Source organism: Leptosomus discolor, chromosome 27 (genome assembly GCF_034619465.1).
Source record: "Leptosomus discolor isolate bLepDis1 chromosome 27, bLepDis1.hap2, whole genome shotgun sequence".
Classification (NCBI taxonomy): Eukaryota; Metazoa; Chordata; class Aves; order Leptosomiformes; family Leptosomidae; genus Leptosomus; species Leptosomus discolor.
In genome coordinates this window covers 2,490,918-2,506,999 of record NC_141417.1, presented here as the reverse complement: position 1 = coordinate 2,506,999, position 16,082 = coordinate 2,490,918, and the positions used below count along the sequence as shown (strand labels likewise).

General features: G+C 62.8%; 3 protein-coding genes across 4 annotated transcripts; all 3 read right to left on the bottom strand.

Moving 5' to 3' along the window:
- Window positions 1-1,892: 1,892 nt before the first annotated feature.
- SMAGP (small cell adhesion glycoprotein) lies at window positions 1,893-2,547 on the bottom strand. Of its 2 annotated transcripts, none has more exons than XM_086478775.1 (3): window positions 2,517-2,547; window positions 2,280-2,357; window positions 1,893-2,175 (listed from the first exon to the last, which is right to left on the bottom strand). In XM_086478775.1, exons 1-3 carry the CDS (start codon window positions 2,545-2,547, stop codon window positions 2,003-2,005), a joined length of 282 nt encoding a protein of 93 aa, XP_086334901.1. In that variant the 3' UTR covers window positions 1,893-2,002. The 2 variants fall into 2 exon arrangements, with proteins under 2 accessions (XP_086334901.1, XP_086334902.1); XM_086478776.1 differs by having other exon boundaries at window positions 2,280-2,354.
- A 3,287-nt stretch (window positions 2,548-5,834) lies between these two features.
- On the bottom strand, window positions 5,835-11,864 carry BIN2 (bridging integrator 2). Its single transcript, XM_086478726.1, has 13 exons — window positions 11,777-11,864; window positions 10,576-10,656; window positions 10,360-10,414; window positions 10,088-10,182; window positions 9,811-9,906; window positions 9,619-9,726; window positions 9,439-9,524; window positions 7,864-7,939; window positions 7,530-7,612; window positions 6,572-7,208; window positions 6,437-6,499; window positions 6,195-6,275; window positions 5,835-6,059 (listed from the first exon to the last, which is right to left on the bottom strand). Exons 1-13 carry the CDS (start codon window positions 11,852-11,854, stop codon window positions 5,946-5,948), a joined length of 1,653 nt encoding a protein of 550 aa, XP_086334852.1. The 5' UTR covers window positions 11,855-11,864; the 3' UTR covers window positions 5,835-5,945.
- A 780-nt stretch (window positions 11,865-12,644) lies between these two features.
- On the bottom strand, window positions 12,645-14,464 carry CELA1 (chymotrypsin like elastase 1). Its single transcript, XM_086478691.1, has 8 exons — window positions 14,425-14,464; window positions 14,245-14,327; window positions 14,044-14,144; window positions 13,659-13,784; window positions 13,428-13,564; window positions 13,034-13,179; window positions 12,777-12,926; window positions 12,645-12,662 (listed from the first exon to the last, which is right to left on the bottom strand). Exons 1-8 carry the CDS (start codon window positions 14,462-14,464, stop codon window positions 12,645-12,647), a joined length of 801 nt encoding a protein of 266 aa, XP_086334817.1.
- Between the last annotated feature and the right edge of the window lie 1,618 nt (window positions 14,465-16,082).

Genomic DNA, 16,082 nt, shown 5'->3' with positions numbered 1-16,082 from the left:
TAGGAGACATCACATACCGTCAGCACTTCTCACGCTGTAACTGCTTTAGTCCATATTAACCCCAGGTTGCAGGGCAGACGCGCCGCGGCGAGGCGTCTCCCTTCGGTGCCCGGCCCCGCCGGGCGCTTCGAGGCGAAAGGAGAACCTGGTTCCCCACGGCGGGGAGCGGCGTTGGGGTGGAGGGGGATCCACGACCCGACGGGGAGCTCAGCAGCCCTGTTGTCCTTTCCTTTCCCGGGAACGGTGCCGCGCTTGTCTTCATCGCCCGCCTGTCCCCTGGCTTGGCGGGAGGGCGAGGGCGTCCGGCGTCGCCTCCCCGTCCCGCTTGTGCCGATCCGGAGCTGCAACCCCTCTGGGTTTCCCTTCTGGAAGCGCTGGGTGGAAAAGCGAGGCCACCCTCGAGGCTTCCCCGCGGCGGGGAGGGCGCCTGGGGGCTGCTTTCCCCCCCCCGTCCTCGCTCGAGCGGGGCCCTCGCAGCGTTCCCCCGGCGGCTCCCTCCGGGCAGGGGCTGCAGCTGGCGTCTGCCGTGGGATTCTTCGGGGTTTTGGTTTTTTTTTTTTTTAGACACTCCAAGTAATCTTGGGATTTCTTTGCACATTAGATCTAATCGAAGCCATGCTTTGGTGCCGGAACCCCAGCGCAGCTCACGGTTGAACATTTCATTCGATGCTAACTAGGCTTTTCCAACGACGCTTAATAAACAAACTTGGGGTTTTTTGGGTTTGTTTTGTTTTGGTTTTTGTTTTTTTTTTTTTCCTTTTGGTTTCTTTTTTTCAACTCAACCTGGTGTTTGGACACCAAAACTCCTTAAGGCTGTTGTTCAAGCGGAGAGGCTGGTTACCATCTGGCCACGGGTGTGTAGCAACTGTCAATCGACACGCAAATTAGCTTGGTTAATGGGTTGTGTAACGCATACTTCAGAAATGACTTGGGTAGAATGAAGGCTTACTAGGGTTAAGAAGGATATTTCAGGGATCCTCAGTGTTTTGGGTTGTTTTTTGTTGTTGTTGTTGTTGTTTTGGTTTTGTTTTATGAAGAAAAATACCAGATTCAAATCTATTTTATCTCGAGGTTTCAGTTGAATCGAAATCTGTGTCTTGTATATGTTGTGTTTAACCATGCAACTGACTGTTAAGGAAGTTCAGCATTTCGTCTCTCTCTGTATACACTGTGGTGCACTTAACTTGTGGATTTTTTTATACTAAAAAAAAAAAAAAGTAGAATAAAGACTATTTTGAAAATTTGAATAAAGGAGCAAATTTTCATTAGAGCTCAAATAAACCCCCTTGGCTCCTGCCCGTCGCCAGCCGGAGGGTTCCCTCCCTTATTTCCTCTTCGCTGCTGTTTTGTGAAGTTCCTCCTTTGGGTTTGGGGGTTTTTGGGGTTGCTTTGGGAGTTGATTTAAAGGAGGAACTTCAAAGGGAGCAGAGCGGGGGGGGGGGGGTGGTGTGTGTGTGTGGCTGGAGCCGCCCCTCGCCCCGTCGCCGTGCGGAGCGAAAGCGGGTGTCGCTCCCGCTGTGTGGCTGCTGAAGCTTCCCTGCGGGCGAAGCCAACCCGCTCCTCACCTCCCCCAGCCCTCGGGGGGGCAGGGACGGGGGTTTGGGGGCTGCAGCGGGGCTTGCTGTGACTTCCCCCAGCCCTCAGCCTGGTTTCCCTTCCCTCCAAATGAGCCGGGCTAATTACCCCGCCCCTACATCCTCAGCAGAGGTGGGATAAGGAAAAAACCGACAGCGACTCTGCAAGCGTTTGGCACTGGGCTGTATTAGAAAGCGCCGAAGGGAGGCGGTGGGGCGGCCGCGCCTGCCATCCTCCCCCGAGCCGAGCGCTCCCTGGCCTTGGGCTGCTCCGGGCAAAGCTCCGACACGCTCCTGTTCAGTTTTCCTGCCGTGGTTGGCTTAATAAATTAAGGAAAAGGAGGAAAAAAAGCAGCTTTAGATCCCCAACTCCAGGAAATTCAGGCGACTTGGACCTGAGTGCGTCAGCGTGCGCTGGAGCCGGCGGCTTAGATAAAATATTCTTCCTTCTCTTTGGACGGCGCGTCCTCCATCGGCACCGACACGTCGGTCTCTGCCGCCGGCTGCTCGTAGGTGAGGTAGGTGCCTTTGTTTCGGTACAGGTAGATGATGATGACCACCAGGACCGTGAGGAGGGTGAGGAAGACCAGGGTGATGACAACTGCCGGGAGGAAGGCGGAGAGGGGAGCAGGGTTTAGCCCCGAGCGGTCGGTACCCAGCTGCTGCTCGGGAAAACGGGGTGGATGCGGCGAGGAGAGCCCCTACCTGCGATGACCGCGGTGTTGGCGTCCTCGTGGAGAGGTGGGGGGTGAGCCTTCTTCAGGAAGGGGGTTGTCAGCTCTTCTTCATCACACCGGGAGAGAGGAGAAGGTGAGCAAGGCCGGTCCCGACCCGGCCCTGAGCCAGGCTTAGCTGGACGGGGCACGCGGTGGCGCCCAGTAAGGTCTCGCCGAGGGTCGTGCGGCACGACCGGCCCGGCGGAGCCGTCCCGGCAGAGCTCACCTGCGCTCCGAGGGGGCTGATCTCCTTCCATCGCATCGGCTCCTTCCCGGCGACGGGCTGGGCTCCTTCAGAACTACGGGAAAAAAAAAAAAAAAAGGGAATAAAAGGGATAAACTCACACGCGACGCCCCGAAGGGCACGGCCGCGGGGTGCGGGGATGCCGGCGGTGCCGCGGCGCCGATCCAAGCCGGGGTTCGATTCGGGCTGATGGGGAGGAGCGGGCTGGGGCGCGCGGGGCGGCGACGCGAGTGGAGGGACAAACACCAGCCACCGACGCTGCCGTTCGCTCTCCAACTTCGCGAGCTTGCGACGGCCCCGAAAGCCTCACAAACCCCAGGTCGGTGCCGCGGCCGTGACCTTTCACCTGCCAAAAGCAGCCGGAGCAGCGGCCGCTGAAGCGACCTGGGCGGCTCTACCCGAGCCGGGGGGGACACAACCTCCGTCACCCCCCAAAACCGCCGTCTGCGATGGCTCCGGCGCTCGGGCACAAGTGACTCAGCGGCTCCGGGGAGACGCGCCGCTAGATGTCAGGAGCAAATAAATGTTCCTTTTTTCTTTTTTTTTTTTTCCTTTCTTTTTTTAAAAAAAAGAGGAAATTTAACGGCGGGAGCGTGGCCGTGGGCCAGGAGCCGGGAGCGCGGCCGTGGGGTTGCGTCTCACGAGGATGAGGTGACGCTAACCCTGCCGGCGACCTCCCGGGTTTTGGGAAGCGGGAGGAATTTCGGGGGGTCTGGCCCTGCCCGGGTTGTCCCACCGTGACCCCCAGCCCTTACGACAGCGGGTTTGGCTTCCGAGCGCTGCTGGGGGCAAACGCCGGGGCTTGCGGAGTCGCAGGGCTTTGGGAAAACCACGGCCCCCCCCTTCCCAGCAGCGTGCACCCACGGTCAGGGACCCCCCGCCCCCACCAGCTGGGACTGGGACCCCAAGCCACCAGCAGCTGCCCCCGAGCATGACAGCTCCCCCCCGGGCTCAAGCTCAGGCTGGCTGTTGAGGAACACTGGCACGAGCCACCAACTCCTTAAACCCAGCTTTGCTTTAAACCCAGTTTTGCATTAAATATAGTTTTGCTTTAAACCCAGCTTCTCACTAAATCCAGCTTTGCTTTAAACCAGCTTTGCTTTAAACCAGCTTTGCTTTAAACCCAGTTTTGCTTTAAACCAGCTTTGCTTTAAACCCAGTTTTGCTTTAAACTCAGTTTTGCTTTAAACCAGCTTTGCATTAAACCCAGTTTTGCACCAAACCAGCTTTGCATTGAATTGGGTTTTCCTTTAAATCCAGCTTTGCTTTAAACCCAGCATTGCTTTAAACCCGCTTTGCACTAAACCCAGCTTTTGCTTTAAACCCGGTTTTGCATTAAATATAGTTTTGCTTTAAACCAGGTTTGCATTAAACCAGCTTCGCTTTAAACCCAGTTTTGCTTTAAACCAGCTTTACATTAAACCCAGCTTTGCTTTAAAGCTCATCAGGCTCCCCCGGCAGCGATGTCTGGGCCTTGGGGAGCTTCCCACGGTTTCCAAAGCCAACCACAACCTTCCCACGGAGCAGCAGCCGCTGCTTGGGTGGCTTCGCAGCAAGAAATGGGTAAAATTTCCCCAAACCCTTAAGGCTGGGGTTTGAGGGAAAGGAGGAAAAGGTGCTGCTTGATGGAAAGGGAGCTGGCCCAGGCCGGGTTCCTCGAGGAGAGGGCTTCTTGCGGAGCATTTGGCATTGCCGGTGGGAAACAAGCCAGTTTTGTGCCCACAGCACCTGCAAAATGGAGTCCTGGGGCCCACTGAGGGTTTAAACTGGATTTAACTGGGAGAAAAACTTGCTTCAGCATCACAATGTCAGTGGTCATGAAAGCGAAGCTCCCCAAGGTCCATCCCCGGGGGAGGGATGCTCTGCCCGGACACCCCCTCGCCGCTTCCGCCGTGGGATCACGGGAAGGAGCTCGCCCAAACCAACCGGGAAGGAGCCCCACGCTCCGCCGCACGGAAAACCGCGGCGTGTTCGGCGTTACCTTGCCGGGCCGGGATCCAGCCACCGCCGGGCGGGAGCCTCCGGGCGGCCGTGCGGGAGGCTGAGGGAGCTGGGGGTGCCTCGGGGGGCTGAGGGGGCCGGGGGTGACTCACTTCCCCAGCACGCCGGATCCGTACGGATCTCAAAGCGCTTTTGAAAGCGACGCAGAGGTTGTAGAGAAGAAAACCCCGTCGTCTTCCTCATTCCTGCTCTCGGGCCAAATTGCTCAAGAGCCGTTCCCCCAGCGAAACCCTCCCCACCCCGCAGCTTCGCTCCGGACGAGCTCCGCCGTCAAGGGATGCTCGGCGGCGCCTTGGCAGCCCCCCCAGTCCAGTCCCAGTCCCAGTCCCGGTGCCGGCGGATGGAGGATGGGATGAGCAAACCGTCCCTGCCTCCCGCTCGCCCCCGTGTCTCCTCCACCCCCGCCTCCCCCCCCCGGGTGTTTTCCTCTCCCCTGCGCCCCGCTCAGCTTTCCCGCTGGGTTTGCCGCTCTCTGCCTCTCGCCGAGGCAGGATCAGGCCTTTTCCCTTCCCGCCCCCCTGGAATCCAGCTGGAAAACACCCGGCCGAGCGCCGCCGCCGTTTCGGCTTCTCCCCCAAACCAGCCGCGCTTCGGCGTCCCTCGTGGCACAGCTCCGTCGCCTCCCCTCCAAATCCACGGGCCCGACGCAGCCCAACCCCTCCAAACCTCCCGGGGAACGGCGAGTTTTCGGGGGGGGTCACCCCAGGAATTGGGTCCGTCCCTCCGGGTCCCCCCTCAGCTCTTACCTGCGCCCGCTGTGCCGGGGCGAGCGGCTGCCGGCACCATGTGCGGCTCCGAGTCTCGCCCAGGCGAAGGCGTTGCCCTTTTTCCTGCCTCACCTTTCCAGTTGGGCCGCAATGGCGATAAAACCCCAGGAATAACTCCCCCGTTAACCCCTCGCTTGCCGGGGAGCCAGCCCATCACCGGGCATCGGGGCGGCCACGCCAGCTCTGGCACCGGGGCGGTGATGGGCGACGGGGGGGTTTGGCTTCGCCGTGGGTGAATTTCGCAGCGGCGGGGGGGTAAAATTTGGGGCTTTTTTTTTTTTTTTTCTTTTTGGCATGACAGCACGTTTTCTGGGAGCCGGCGAAACCGGCTCGACGCCTTTTTTTCCTGAGTCACAGCGGCGCTGGGGGAAAACAGGGCGACACGTCCCTCCCGCACCCGGCTTCAGCCGCCGTAAACCGGCAGACGGGGATCCCCCGGCACTCCCCGCGCGCCCCCCCAGCCCAGCCGGGCTTTTGCACGACGGAGACTCGGCGCTCGCTGCCGCCTTCGCCCTCCTCTCGCCGCCTTTTCTGCCTTTATTTCGGACGGGGTGGGGGTGGGAAGCGCGGCACGGTTACGGTGAGACAGAGTTATCCGCCGGCGGCAGCGAAAGTCGCCCATTTCTTGGGCCAGGCGCTGGGCTCAGAGGGAGGTGACGGTCTCGGTGGGGTCCTGGCAGGGGGTTGCTGCTGGTGGGGGGTCCTGGCTGGCATCCCAGCTCGTGCCCTGCTCCGGCGTCCCGGGACAGCCTTGTTCCTGGGAGAGACACGGAGGTGACGCCGAGCCGGGTGCGACGGAGACCTCGTGCTTTGATCAAACCGGACCCAGAAGGACCGAGTCCGGCCGGGGGGATCAGGTCGGCGTCTGGCCCCGCGGTGCCGCTTCGCCCACCTCGGTTGGGGAGCCGGAGGGGGAACCGCCGTCCCCGGTGTGGCCGCTTGCTGCCGCCTCGAGGGCCAGCTCCAGCCCCATCTGCCAGCAGAGGAGCGTCACACCGGGCTGGATTTGCCCCAGGGAACCCCCGGCCCCGTGTCCCCACGTCCCCACGAACAAGCCGGGCATCCCCCTGCCATCACGGGGTGGACGCGGTGCCCACCACGGCACCTCCCCTCCCGGCACCAGACCTTTCTCACCTGAGTTTTGGCCACCTTTGGCTTGACATCCATCACCTCCACGCTCTCCTCGGAGTCGCTGCGCTTGCCCGTGGCACTGCCGAGCTGGCACGGCTCCCGCCCGCCGCCCAGGGACGGACACGCCGGTGCCTCTGCTGCGGGACCGGGGGCGTCGCAGGGGACAGACGGGGTTGGGGACGGTGGCTCCCCGGGACGTGCCTGACCCTCACCGCTGGTGGCCTTGCCGTCCGGCTGACGGGGGTCCTCCGCGGTGGCTGGGGCTTTGCTCACCTCCAGCCCAGCCACGGCGCTTTCTGGCCCCGGTGGCGCGGTGCCGGAGGCCTGGGCTATCGCCTCGGATAAAATCAGCGATGCCAGAGAGGTGGCGATGCCCTCGGCCCCCGCCTGCGCCCCGCTGGCAGCCCCCACCGGCTCCGGACCCCGGCTTTTGGCGAGCCCGGGGGAGTCGGCGCCCGGCTCCACGGCTGCCACCGATGTCCCCTGCTCGTCAGACGGAGCCTCGGGGCTGGCACCGGGCTCTGGGGCCTCCTCGCTGGAGACCGACGCCGTCTCCGACAGGGACCCACCGCTGGCGGGCGAAGCCGGCGGCGGGCCGGGGACGGTGGCACCCAGCTCCCCGTTGGAGACGGCGTCGGTGGCGCCACCGCCCACCGCGGGGGACCCTGGCGTCGCCTCCGCTTCCACCACAGGCTGCCAGTCCGGTGCCTTCCCCGGGCAGGGGAACATGGCCGGGGGGCTCACGGGCGAGGAGATGACCAGCGAGCGCCGGTTGCTGTGGAGGGGAGAAGAGAGGAGGTTAAGCCCCGCTCCGGCCCGTCCCCTGAGGGTCATCCCTGGGGACACATGGCACCGCGGTGCCACCGCCCTGGCTCGCAGGTGGTGCTTCCCCATCCGGCACAATCGGCAAACGACCCCAATTAATTAACCCAGCACCACCAAAGCGCCCTGCACCCGGCGTCGGGAGATGCTCACCCATCCCAGGTCTATAGGACTGGGGGCTGCATCACCCCTCTGCTTTTTGGGGAGTGGGGTGGGGGGGGGAATTGGGCCACTTGAAGCCCCCCACGCCGCCGGAGCTTGCCCCCTCTTTTACCTGGGGACGCCTTTGATGATGAAGACTTTGCTGGAGTGCTGCTTGTCCAGTTTGCTCATCACCTCGTAGAGGTCGCGGTTGAGCTGCGAGGGGACCGGGGAGGGGGGCGGGGGAAGAGAAACACATCAGAGGGGCCCCCCCGGTGCCACCCACCCTGCGGCAGCACCACCACCATCCTCGAGCCGCTCTAAATCGTTAAATTAAACGACGAGCAGCGAGGACCCAAGGTGGGTGGGTGGCACCGGTGTAGCCGGGGCACCCAGGGACGGCTGTGAGACTGCTGGGGGGGGGGGGGGGGGTCAGAGGTGTTTTGGGGTGCTGCCTTGCCCCCCACCTTGCTCATCTCCTTGTAGAAGACATCGCGGAGGTTGGAGATGTTCTGGAAGATGGTCACGTAGCAGGCGATGCGGCTGCGGGAGGGAAAACGCGGCGGGAGTTGGGGGGGATTTGGGGGTGACGACCCGTTTCCCCGCGGGGGGGGTTCGGGGTGCTGAGCACCCAGCCGGTGAGCACCCGTCCTCCGGGGTCCCCGCGGAGGTGGGGAACGGCGAATACACCCTCGGCGTGAGGACAAGGTGGCCCTGGACGTCTGTCCCCAGGGCCACGCAGCTGTGACGACGGTGCTGCCACCTCCCGGCTGCCACAGCCACCCGTGGCCAATGTCCCTCGGGGGCCACCGCTGTGTCACCGCTGTGGCCTTGGGGGTGAAAACCCCACTTCTTCCCTGCCACGGGGGGCAAAACGCCCCCCCCCCCCCCCCCCCCCCCCCCCCAGCGCCCGCGCCCAGCCCGTGTCCCGGGGCTCGGTGACCAGTTTTTGGGGACGTTTTGCTCGGGTGATGCTTTCTCGAGGGCCCCCTCGGGTGGGGAGGGGGCTGCTCTGCCTCCCCCCGGCAAATGGGGGCTGTGGGTGCCATCAGCTTCTGGGCAGGGTCGTCACCCGGGGCCACGGGCCTGCCCCACCCCGCGATGTCCCGCAGCCCCACAATGTCCCCCAGCCCCATATGTCCCCCAGCCCTGCAATGTCACTCAGCCCCATGATGTCCCCCAGCTCCACGATATCCCCCAGCCCTGCAATGTCCCCCAGCCCCATCATGTCCCCAGCCCCTGCGATGTCCCCCAGCCCCTGCGATGTCCCCCAGCCCCATAATGTCCCCAGCCCCTCCGATGTCCCCCAGCCCCACAATGTCCCTTAGCCCCACGATGTCCCCCAGCCCCTGCAATGTCCCCTAGACCCATGATGTCCCGTAGTCCCTGTGATGTCCCCCAGCCCCCATGCTGCCCCTCAGCCCTCTGATGTCCCCCAGCCCCACAATATCCCCCAGCCCCACGATGTCCCCCAGCCCTGCAATGTCCCCCAGCCCCATAATGTCCCCCAGCCCAATGACGTCCCCCAGCCCTGCAATGTCCCCCAGCCCTGCAATGTCCCCCAGCCCCACAATGTCCCTTAGCCCCACGATGTCCCCCAGCCCCTGCAATGTCCCCTAGACCCATGATGTCCCGTAGTCCCTGTGATGTCCCCCAGCCCCTATGCTGCCCCTCAGCCCTCTGATGTCCCCCAGCCCCACAATATCCCCCAGCCCCACGATGTCCCCCAGCCCCACGATGTCCCCCAGCCCTGCAATGTCCCCCAGCCCCCATGATGTCCCCCAGCCCAACGATGTCCCCAAGGCCCCATGATGTCCCCCAGCCCTGCAATGTCCCCCAGCCCTGCAATGTCCCCCAGCCCCTGCGATGTCCCCCAGCCCCACGATGTCCCCCAGCCCTGCAATGTTCCCCAGCCCTGCAATGTCCCCCAGCCCCTGCGATGTCCCCCAGCCCCACGATGTCCCCCAGCCCTGCAATGTCCCCCAGCCCTGCAATGTCCCCCAGCCCCTACGATGTCCTGCAGCCCCCGACACCCCCGGTACCTGCCGTACAGAACCGGCAGCTCCTCCCGAAGGTCCCTGTTCAGGTCTTCAAACACCGCTTGGGCTTTATTAAACTCTTCCTCAGCCTGCAGGGAGGGAAGGGGGGGGTCGTGGCTTTGTCGGCACGGCCGGGGCACGGGGGGGGGCTGCGCCGGGCGGGGGTCCCGGGGGAGGCTCGACCTTGGCGATTTTCGTCTCGTCTTTTTTCTTGGCGCTTTGCAGAGCTTCCAGATGATGCCGGGCGCTGTCGTAGTCCACCAGCTTACGGCCCCGCTTAGCGATGCGCTCCTGCACGGGGGGGCAAGGTGAGCCAGGATCTGTCCCCCACCCTGTCCCCCCCCCCCCGCCCTCAACACCGCACACGGGGGGTACCTTAAAGTCCCCAAACTGAGCCAGGTAGTTCTCCATCAACCGCACGGCTTGGTCGGCCAGCTTCGCCTCGTAGTCGTCCCACAGGAGGTCGTTGCTCTGCGAGGTGGGAAAAGGGGGCACAGGGGTGTAACGCCTGCATTCCCCCCCCCCCCCCCACCTCCCCTCCGGCCGTACGTGCTGGGCTGCATCCCCAGGGACCCCCCAGGCTCAGCTCGCCGGCCCCTGCGATGCTCGAAGGGGACCCTTGGGGACAGCGGGGGCACGTCAAGGGGCTCACATCTGCGATGGCTTTCAGCTCCTCGTGACCGTCCCAGTCGGTGCTGTAAATCTCCTGCAGCGTTTCGGCCACTTTCCGGGAGCTCTCGTGCATCACTGCGGCCCGGCCGGGGCAAAAATACTGTTTATTATTGTTTGTTATTTCTTAATTGTATTATTTATTATCATTTAATGTCTCGGGTGAAGAAACGCAGTGATGCTCAACCCCCTTCTGGCTCCCCCGTGGTGCCCACGGGGTTTTCCCGGCACGTTTAGGGGGATGGGGTGCCGTACCTTTCACCGCGCCAAGGAAAGCCTTGAGGTCTTTGTAGAGTTTATTGCCTTCGTTCTGCAAAGCAACGCGGCGAGGGGACAGGTCAGGGCCGTCCCCGAGGGCTCGCGGGGATTCCCACGATCTCCACGGGGACAGAGGGACCCCGGGAGGCAGCGGGGCCAAGGGATGGGGTAGGGGTGTCCCCGTCCCCCTGCTTCCCCGCTCCCCGGCGTGACCTGCTGCAGCTGGAAGTTGTACGCGCTTTGCTCAAACTGCTCGTCTTTGGTTTCCACCGTTTTGCCCAATTTTTGCAAAACCTGGGATGGAGAGAGATGGAGACGAGGGAAAAGCCGTCAGTCCTGAACTCGGTGCTGCCCAGGGCTCTACCTCCCGGTGGGGAGCGGGGTCAGCCCCGGCTGAAGCCGCTTTCGGGAGATGCTGAGGATCTGGCAGAGCCGATGCCGAGCAGGGGTTTGGGTGGGGGATGCAAAATTTCAGCACATCCTTTGGTGCTTTGATTGTTCAGAGGGAAACGGCGACTTTTGGGGTGCGAACCCATCACCCTACCCTACAAAACCCTATGGGTGCAGCCCTCCGTACCCCAAAACATCCACACACGTGACTATGGGTGCAGGTGAAGCCCTGGGTGCTGCCTGGCCGGGCACGGGTGACACCGCGCCGAGGGTGGTCTACGGCCAAAGGCAGCCTCGGAGCCACCATCGCAGCCCAGGGCCACGCAGGAGGGAGCTTTGGGGTGTCCAGGAAGAGGATGACCCCCCCCGGGAAGCAGCCGGAGCCTGGCCCGGCCTGATACAGCCACAGGGGAGCTGAATTTAGCACCAAGCCCCAGCCAGGAAACCTGGGAGCGTGAGGGTTTGGTGTGTGTGGGGCTTGACATCGCTCCCAAAGGGGGAGTGGCTGCCTGCTTTTTTGGGGAGAGAAAGGGAAAGAGACACCTCAAAACAGCCGAGAATCGCCCCGTTTCTGCCCGCTTCCGGAGCCCTTCCCCCTCGCTTCCTGCGCGGCCGGCGCGGGCTACGCCGGCTCTCCTGGGACCATCCCCACGCCGGGTCCCACCGGGGACTGTCACCTCCAGCCAGCCCGAGGGACCCCGTGCCAGCAGCACCCCCCCCCCACCCCGTAACCTCCGGAAGGCATTTTGGGTGGAAAAAACTCCACTTTTAGAGAAGCCCGGTGGCTGCCAAAGCAGCTTGGGGGACTTTGGGGAGACGCCGCCAAGCCCAAAGCCTTGGCGTGACAAAGACGTTGACCCAGAAGCGCCCAAATCAACACCCGACGAGCACCCACGGGTGCCGAGTGGTGCCCGTTGTGCCACCCCCCCCGCCCCAGCGCCGCATATGGGGAAAAAAAAAAAAAAAGAGTAAAATCAACCAAGGGATTTGGGGCTGGGCGTCGCGGGCGGGCCTCGCGCCGTACCTTCTCCTGCGCCCGGCTGAACCGTTTCTGGACCTGCTTGGCGAAGAGCCCGGCTCCGCCGCTCTTGCCCTCTGCCATGGCTGCAGCTCGGCTCCTGCTCGCGGCCGCCCGCTGCGGTTCGACGCTCGTGCGGAGGAAGTTCGAGGCGAGGCGGCTGCCGGCATCCGCCGAGCACCCGGGCACCCCCCGCCGCGCTCCCACCCCGGAAAGGCTCCCCCGTGCACCCAGCGACACGGCTGGGCCAGAGGGGTGACGGGGAAACCGCACCCGCCTCTTAAGTCTTCCACGAGCATCTGGTTTTGGGTTTAAATTTGGCTTTTGGTGCCATTTCGGTGCTGGTATTTTATCCCCGTGCCAGGAGGGCTTGGGGCACAGCCGGCACCCCAGGGTGAGCCGCAGGGCGAGGCGGTGACAGTCACTGGATCCAACCCCTCTCGTGGCAGAGGAGGTTGAGTTTGGAAGAGAAACGGAGGTAGCGGCAGGGAAAAATCCCGACCGGATCCCCGTGGATCCCCCCTGCGTCTCCAAGGAGCCGCGGCGCTGCCCATGGGTGGGATTTGCAGCATTTTCCCCTTTCCTGTTATCCCAAGGACTTTCTGGCTGCCCCGGGAGCGCGGGGACGGTTGTTTTTCCCCACGGCTCTTCCCCGAGGTGTGAGGAAGGGGAGGGACGTGGCCACAGGGATGCTGAGGGTTGGAGGAGGGAGAAAGGATTCCCGGGCTGCGGGGCAAAGCAGCCACCGACGTGTCGGAGAGGGGAACGAATTTTATTGACACCAGCTACGGGGTTTAAGCCCCTCCAACCCAAACGTGGGGGAAGACGATGTCCAACGCCTGCGCCGGGGACCAGGTGCTTCTCCTGCTACGGCTCAGTTCTGGGCTATCACCTGGAAGGAGAAGAACGGCAACGGCTGAGCCAGGAAGGGACAGAGCCGGCGCATCGGTGCAACGACAGTGCCAGGTCTCAGCCCCCGGCCGCCCGAGCCCCGCCGTCGCCTTACCCTCTGTATCCAGGAGACGAAGGCAGAGACGCGGGTGAAGACGGTGGGTTTGTACTGGACGTTGCAGCCCAGGCTGGAGACGAAGCTGGTGACGCCGTGGACCTGGTACTGCCCGTTCACCGCGCAGTGGAGGGGGCCGCCCGAATCACCCTGCCGGCCCGAGAAACCCGTGTGAGATGGGAGGAACGGGGCTGACGGGGGGGGAGGCTGGGTGGGTGGGTGGAGGGGGGGGAAGCGGGGTGCCGGGGCGGCTCTACCTGGCAGCCAGAGCGGACGCCGTCACCACCAGCACAGACCATGGTCCTCTTGACGATGGAGCCCCAGTAGGAGCGGCTGGAGCAGGTCTGGTAGCCCACCACGGGCAGGTACGCCTGCAGCAGGACGCTGGAGATCTGCCCGTTGGCTGCAGGCAACCCAGCGCCGCTTAGTGCCGCGCTGGCCGAGACCTGCGAGACCCGCGGCCAGAAACACGGCGAGCCCCCCCCTCCTCGCCAAAGCAGAGCCCGCAGCCGCCCCCAAACCAACCCAACGCCGGGCACCTCCCCGCCTGAGCGTGGTGCCTCCTCAAAGGGCTTAAAAATATTACTCCGTTTCCCACGTTTCCCACGTTTTTGGGGTGATTTAGGGCCGAGGCGACCCGTCGGGACTCACTGCGGGTGTAACCCCAGCCCGTGACGTAGCAGGCGTGGTTGTCGGACAGGATGGCTCCCTCCTGGGGCAGGGCCGCCAGCTGCACGTAGCTGTTCAGGGTGGCGGAACCGGCCAGGCGGAGCAGGGCGATGTCGTAGCTGGCGAGAGGAGGAAGAGGATGTTGCAAGGACCCTCCCCCCTCTCCATTCCCAGCGATGCTGCGCCCCAAATCCCCCTCCCCAAGTGCGTTACCCCCCGGCGACGTTGTTGGTCTTCCAGTAGGGGTGGATGATGATCTTGCTCAGGCTGAAGACCTGCTCGCTGCCGTCGTTGCTGTTGAGGTTGTGCTCGCCGGCCACGACGCGCAAGATCATGTTACTTCTGGGAAGGCAAAAACCCCCACGAGATCAGGCCATAAATTATTATTATTTTAACCTGTGAGCTGATATGGAAAGGATCAGGGCAAGAAGGTGCTCCCAGAGATGGTCCACATCACCCCTTAACGGAGAACCCAGCAAAGACCTTAAAGGACTGTTGCTCTCTGGGTTGGGACAGCCAGAATTTCTCCTTGGAAAGGTTTTTTGGTGGAAAACCGGCTTTTCCACAAGAGGAAGGTGGGGTCCCTGCACCCGCTCACCTATCCACGCAATGGGCTGCCGTCATCACCCAGTTTCTCTGGATGAGGGACCCTCCGCAGTTGTGATGCCAGCTGCCGCCGGAGTAATACTGGAGGGAGATCTGGGGAGGGGGACACGAGACGGGGGGCGGGTGTCACCGCGCGGTCCCGGCGGGATGAGACTCCCACGGGATTTACCGGCTGACCCGGGGCAGGACCCACCTGGGAGGGCCAGGAGTGCGAGCGCGCCTCGGTCCCACCGACCACCCGTGCCATCCCACCGAGATCCTGCTCGGAGCAGCGCCCTGCGGGAGAGAGGACAGCGGGCGGGGAGGTGGGTGAATCGCAACCGAGGGGTCGTCACCAGCCAACGAGGCCGATGGCTTCCCGCGGAGGACGCACCGCAGAGGGCGAGGGCGGCGAGGAGCACGAGCTGCAGCATCGTCCCGGACCGCGGCGAGGCTTCGTCTGCGGCAGGGGCTGCGCCGCCGGCGGCTTTAATGGGGACGGAGAAGGAGGGACGGGAAGAAAACCAGGTGACACGGCCCTATCGAGCAGCCTTGGTTCTTCTTCCAAAACACACACGGCCCCGAAAGTCAGGGCTGGAAACCCCTGGGTGCTCCCCACGTCTGCCTCGGCTTCGGAGAGGCAGCCCGAATCCCCGGGGAGACGACGCCCTGCTCCTGCATCTTCCTCTTCTGCACCTCTCGGGCACCGCGGTCACGAGTTTCTCCCGGGCTCGAGCCCTGCGGAGGCCCCGGCTGGCAGCGAGGTTATTCGTGCGATGCCTTCAAGAATTTTATCCAAACTGCGCCCACCTCGCCGCCACGACGGGGAAATCGAGGCAAACGCAGGGCGAGACCTTCACCCCCTCCCAAACAACCCCACCCAGCACAGCCAGCACTGGAGCAGGGACCGGACGCCACCTCCGTGGGGCGTTATTTTGAGGGCAAACGAAACGCCAAGGTGGTTGGTAATAAAAACCCCTGATTTCTGGCCAAAATGGTTTAATTTTTTGCCCCCCCCTCCTTCAAAAAGAAACTGAGGCCGTTCTGGAGGGTGAACCTGCGACGTCGAGGTTTTCACTCCGCTGAAGGAGCAGTCACAGGGAAACAGCGTTGGTGGGAGCGGTGATTATCAGTTCACCCGGGTGAAAAAAAAAACCATAGGGGAAGAAAAAAGGCACCTGCTGCATTTCTGCTCTTATCTCTAAGGAAAACACGCGATTTCATGGGGAAAATGGTCCCCAAATAGTCACTTATTTGTTTTATCAGCATGGAAGGGAACACAGCGAGGGACAGCAGCGAAGCCTCCGCCCTGGCACAGCCACCACAAACGTGAACCACCCCAAATGTGACACCTCACTGGAGAAGTGACTTTGACCCCATTTTTCAGGCTGCAAATGGGAGTGTCCAGGGCAAGAAGAGGGAGGGAAATTAAATCAACGGAGGGGTGGGAGCTCAGAGGAAGCTGGAGACGGGATGTCCATAAAATAAATCATCTCTTTATTTGAGGTCGTGTATCCAAAGGCAGGTTCTCCCACCCCCACGCCACTTCCAGGAGGGGTTTTCCCTCCCCACTATAAATGAAATGGCATCGGAAGCGGCAGCTACAGTAGTCGGGCTTGAGGAAAACCAGGGGAGGGAGGAGATCTTCTGCCTGGGCCCTGGCAAGAGCCTCTCTGGAGGATGCTGCGGTGCATCCGAGGATAAACCCTCCTCCAGATCAGCACGAGGAAGAGCACAATCGCACCCAGGAATCATCAGCAGATAATAATAATAATAATAATAATAAAAACCACAATCTAAGTGTCCCGTCCCCCCCTCCAGCAGCGACACACGATGCTTGCAGTGCGACAGCCGGATCCTGGCAGTACTGGAGGGGGTGGGGGGGGGAGGATTTCCCTTGCCTGCATTGAGCCACGACAAACCACGACCCACCCTCCCGTGGGATGAGCCGCGCGGCCGGTCACCATCCTCCTCCTCGGTCACCGTCCTCCTCCTCGGTAGCAGGAGTTTCCCACCCGGCGGCACAGCCGTGTTTTCCAACGGCCGATTGAA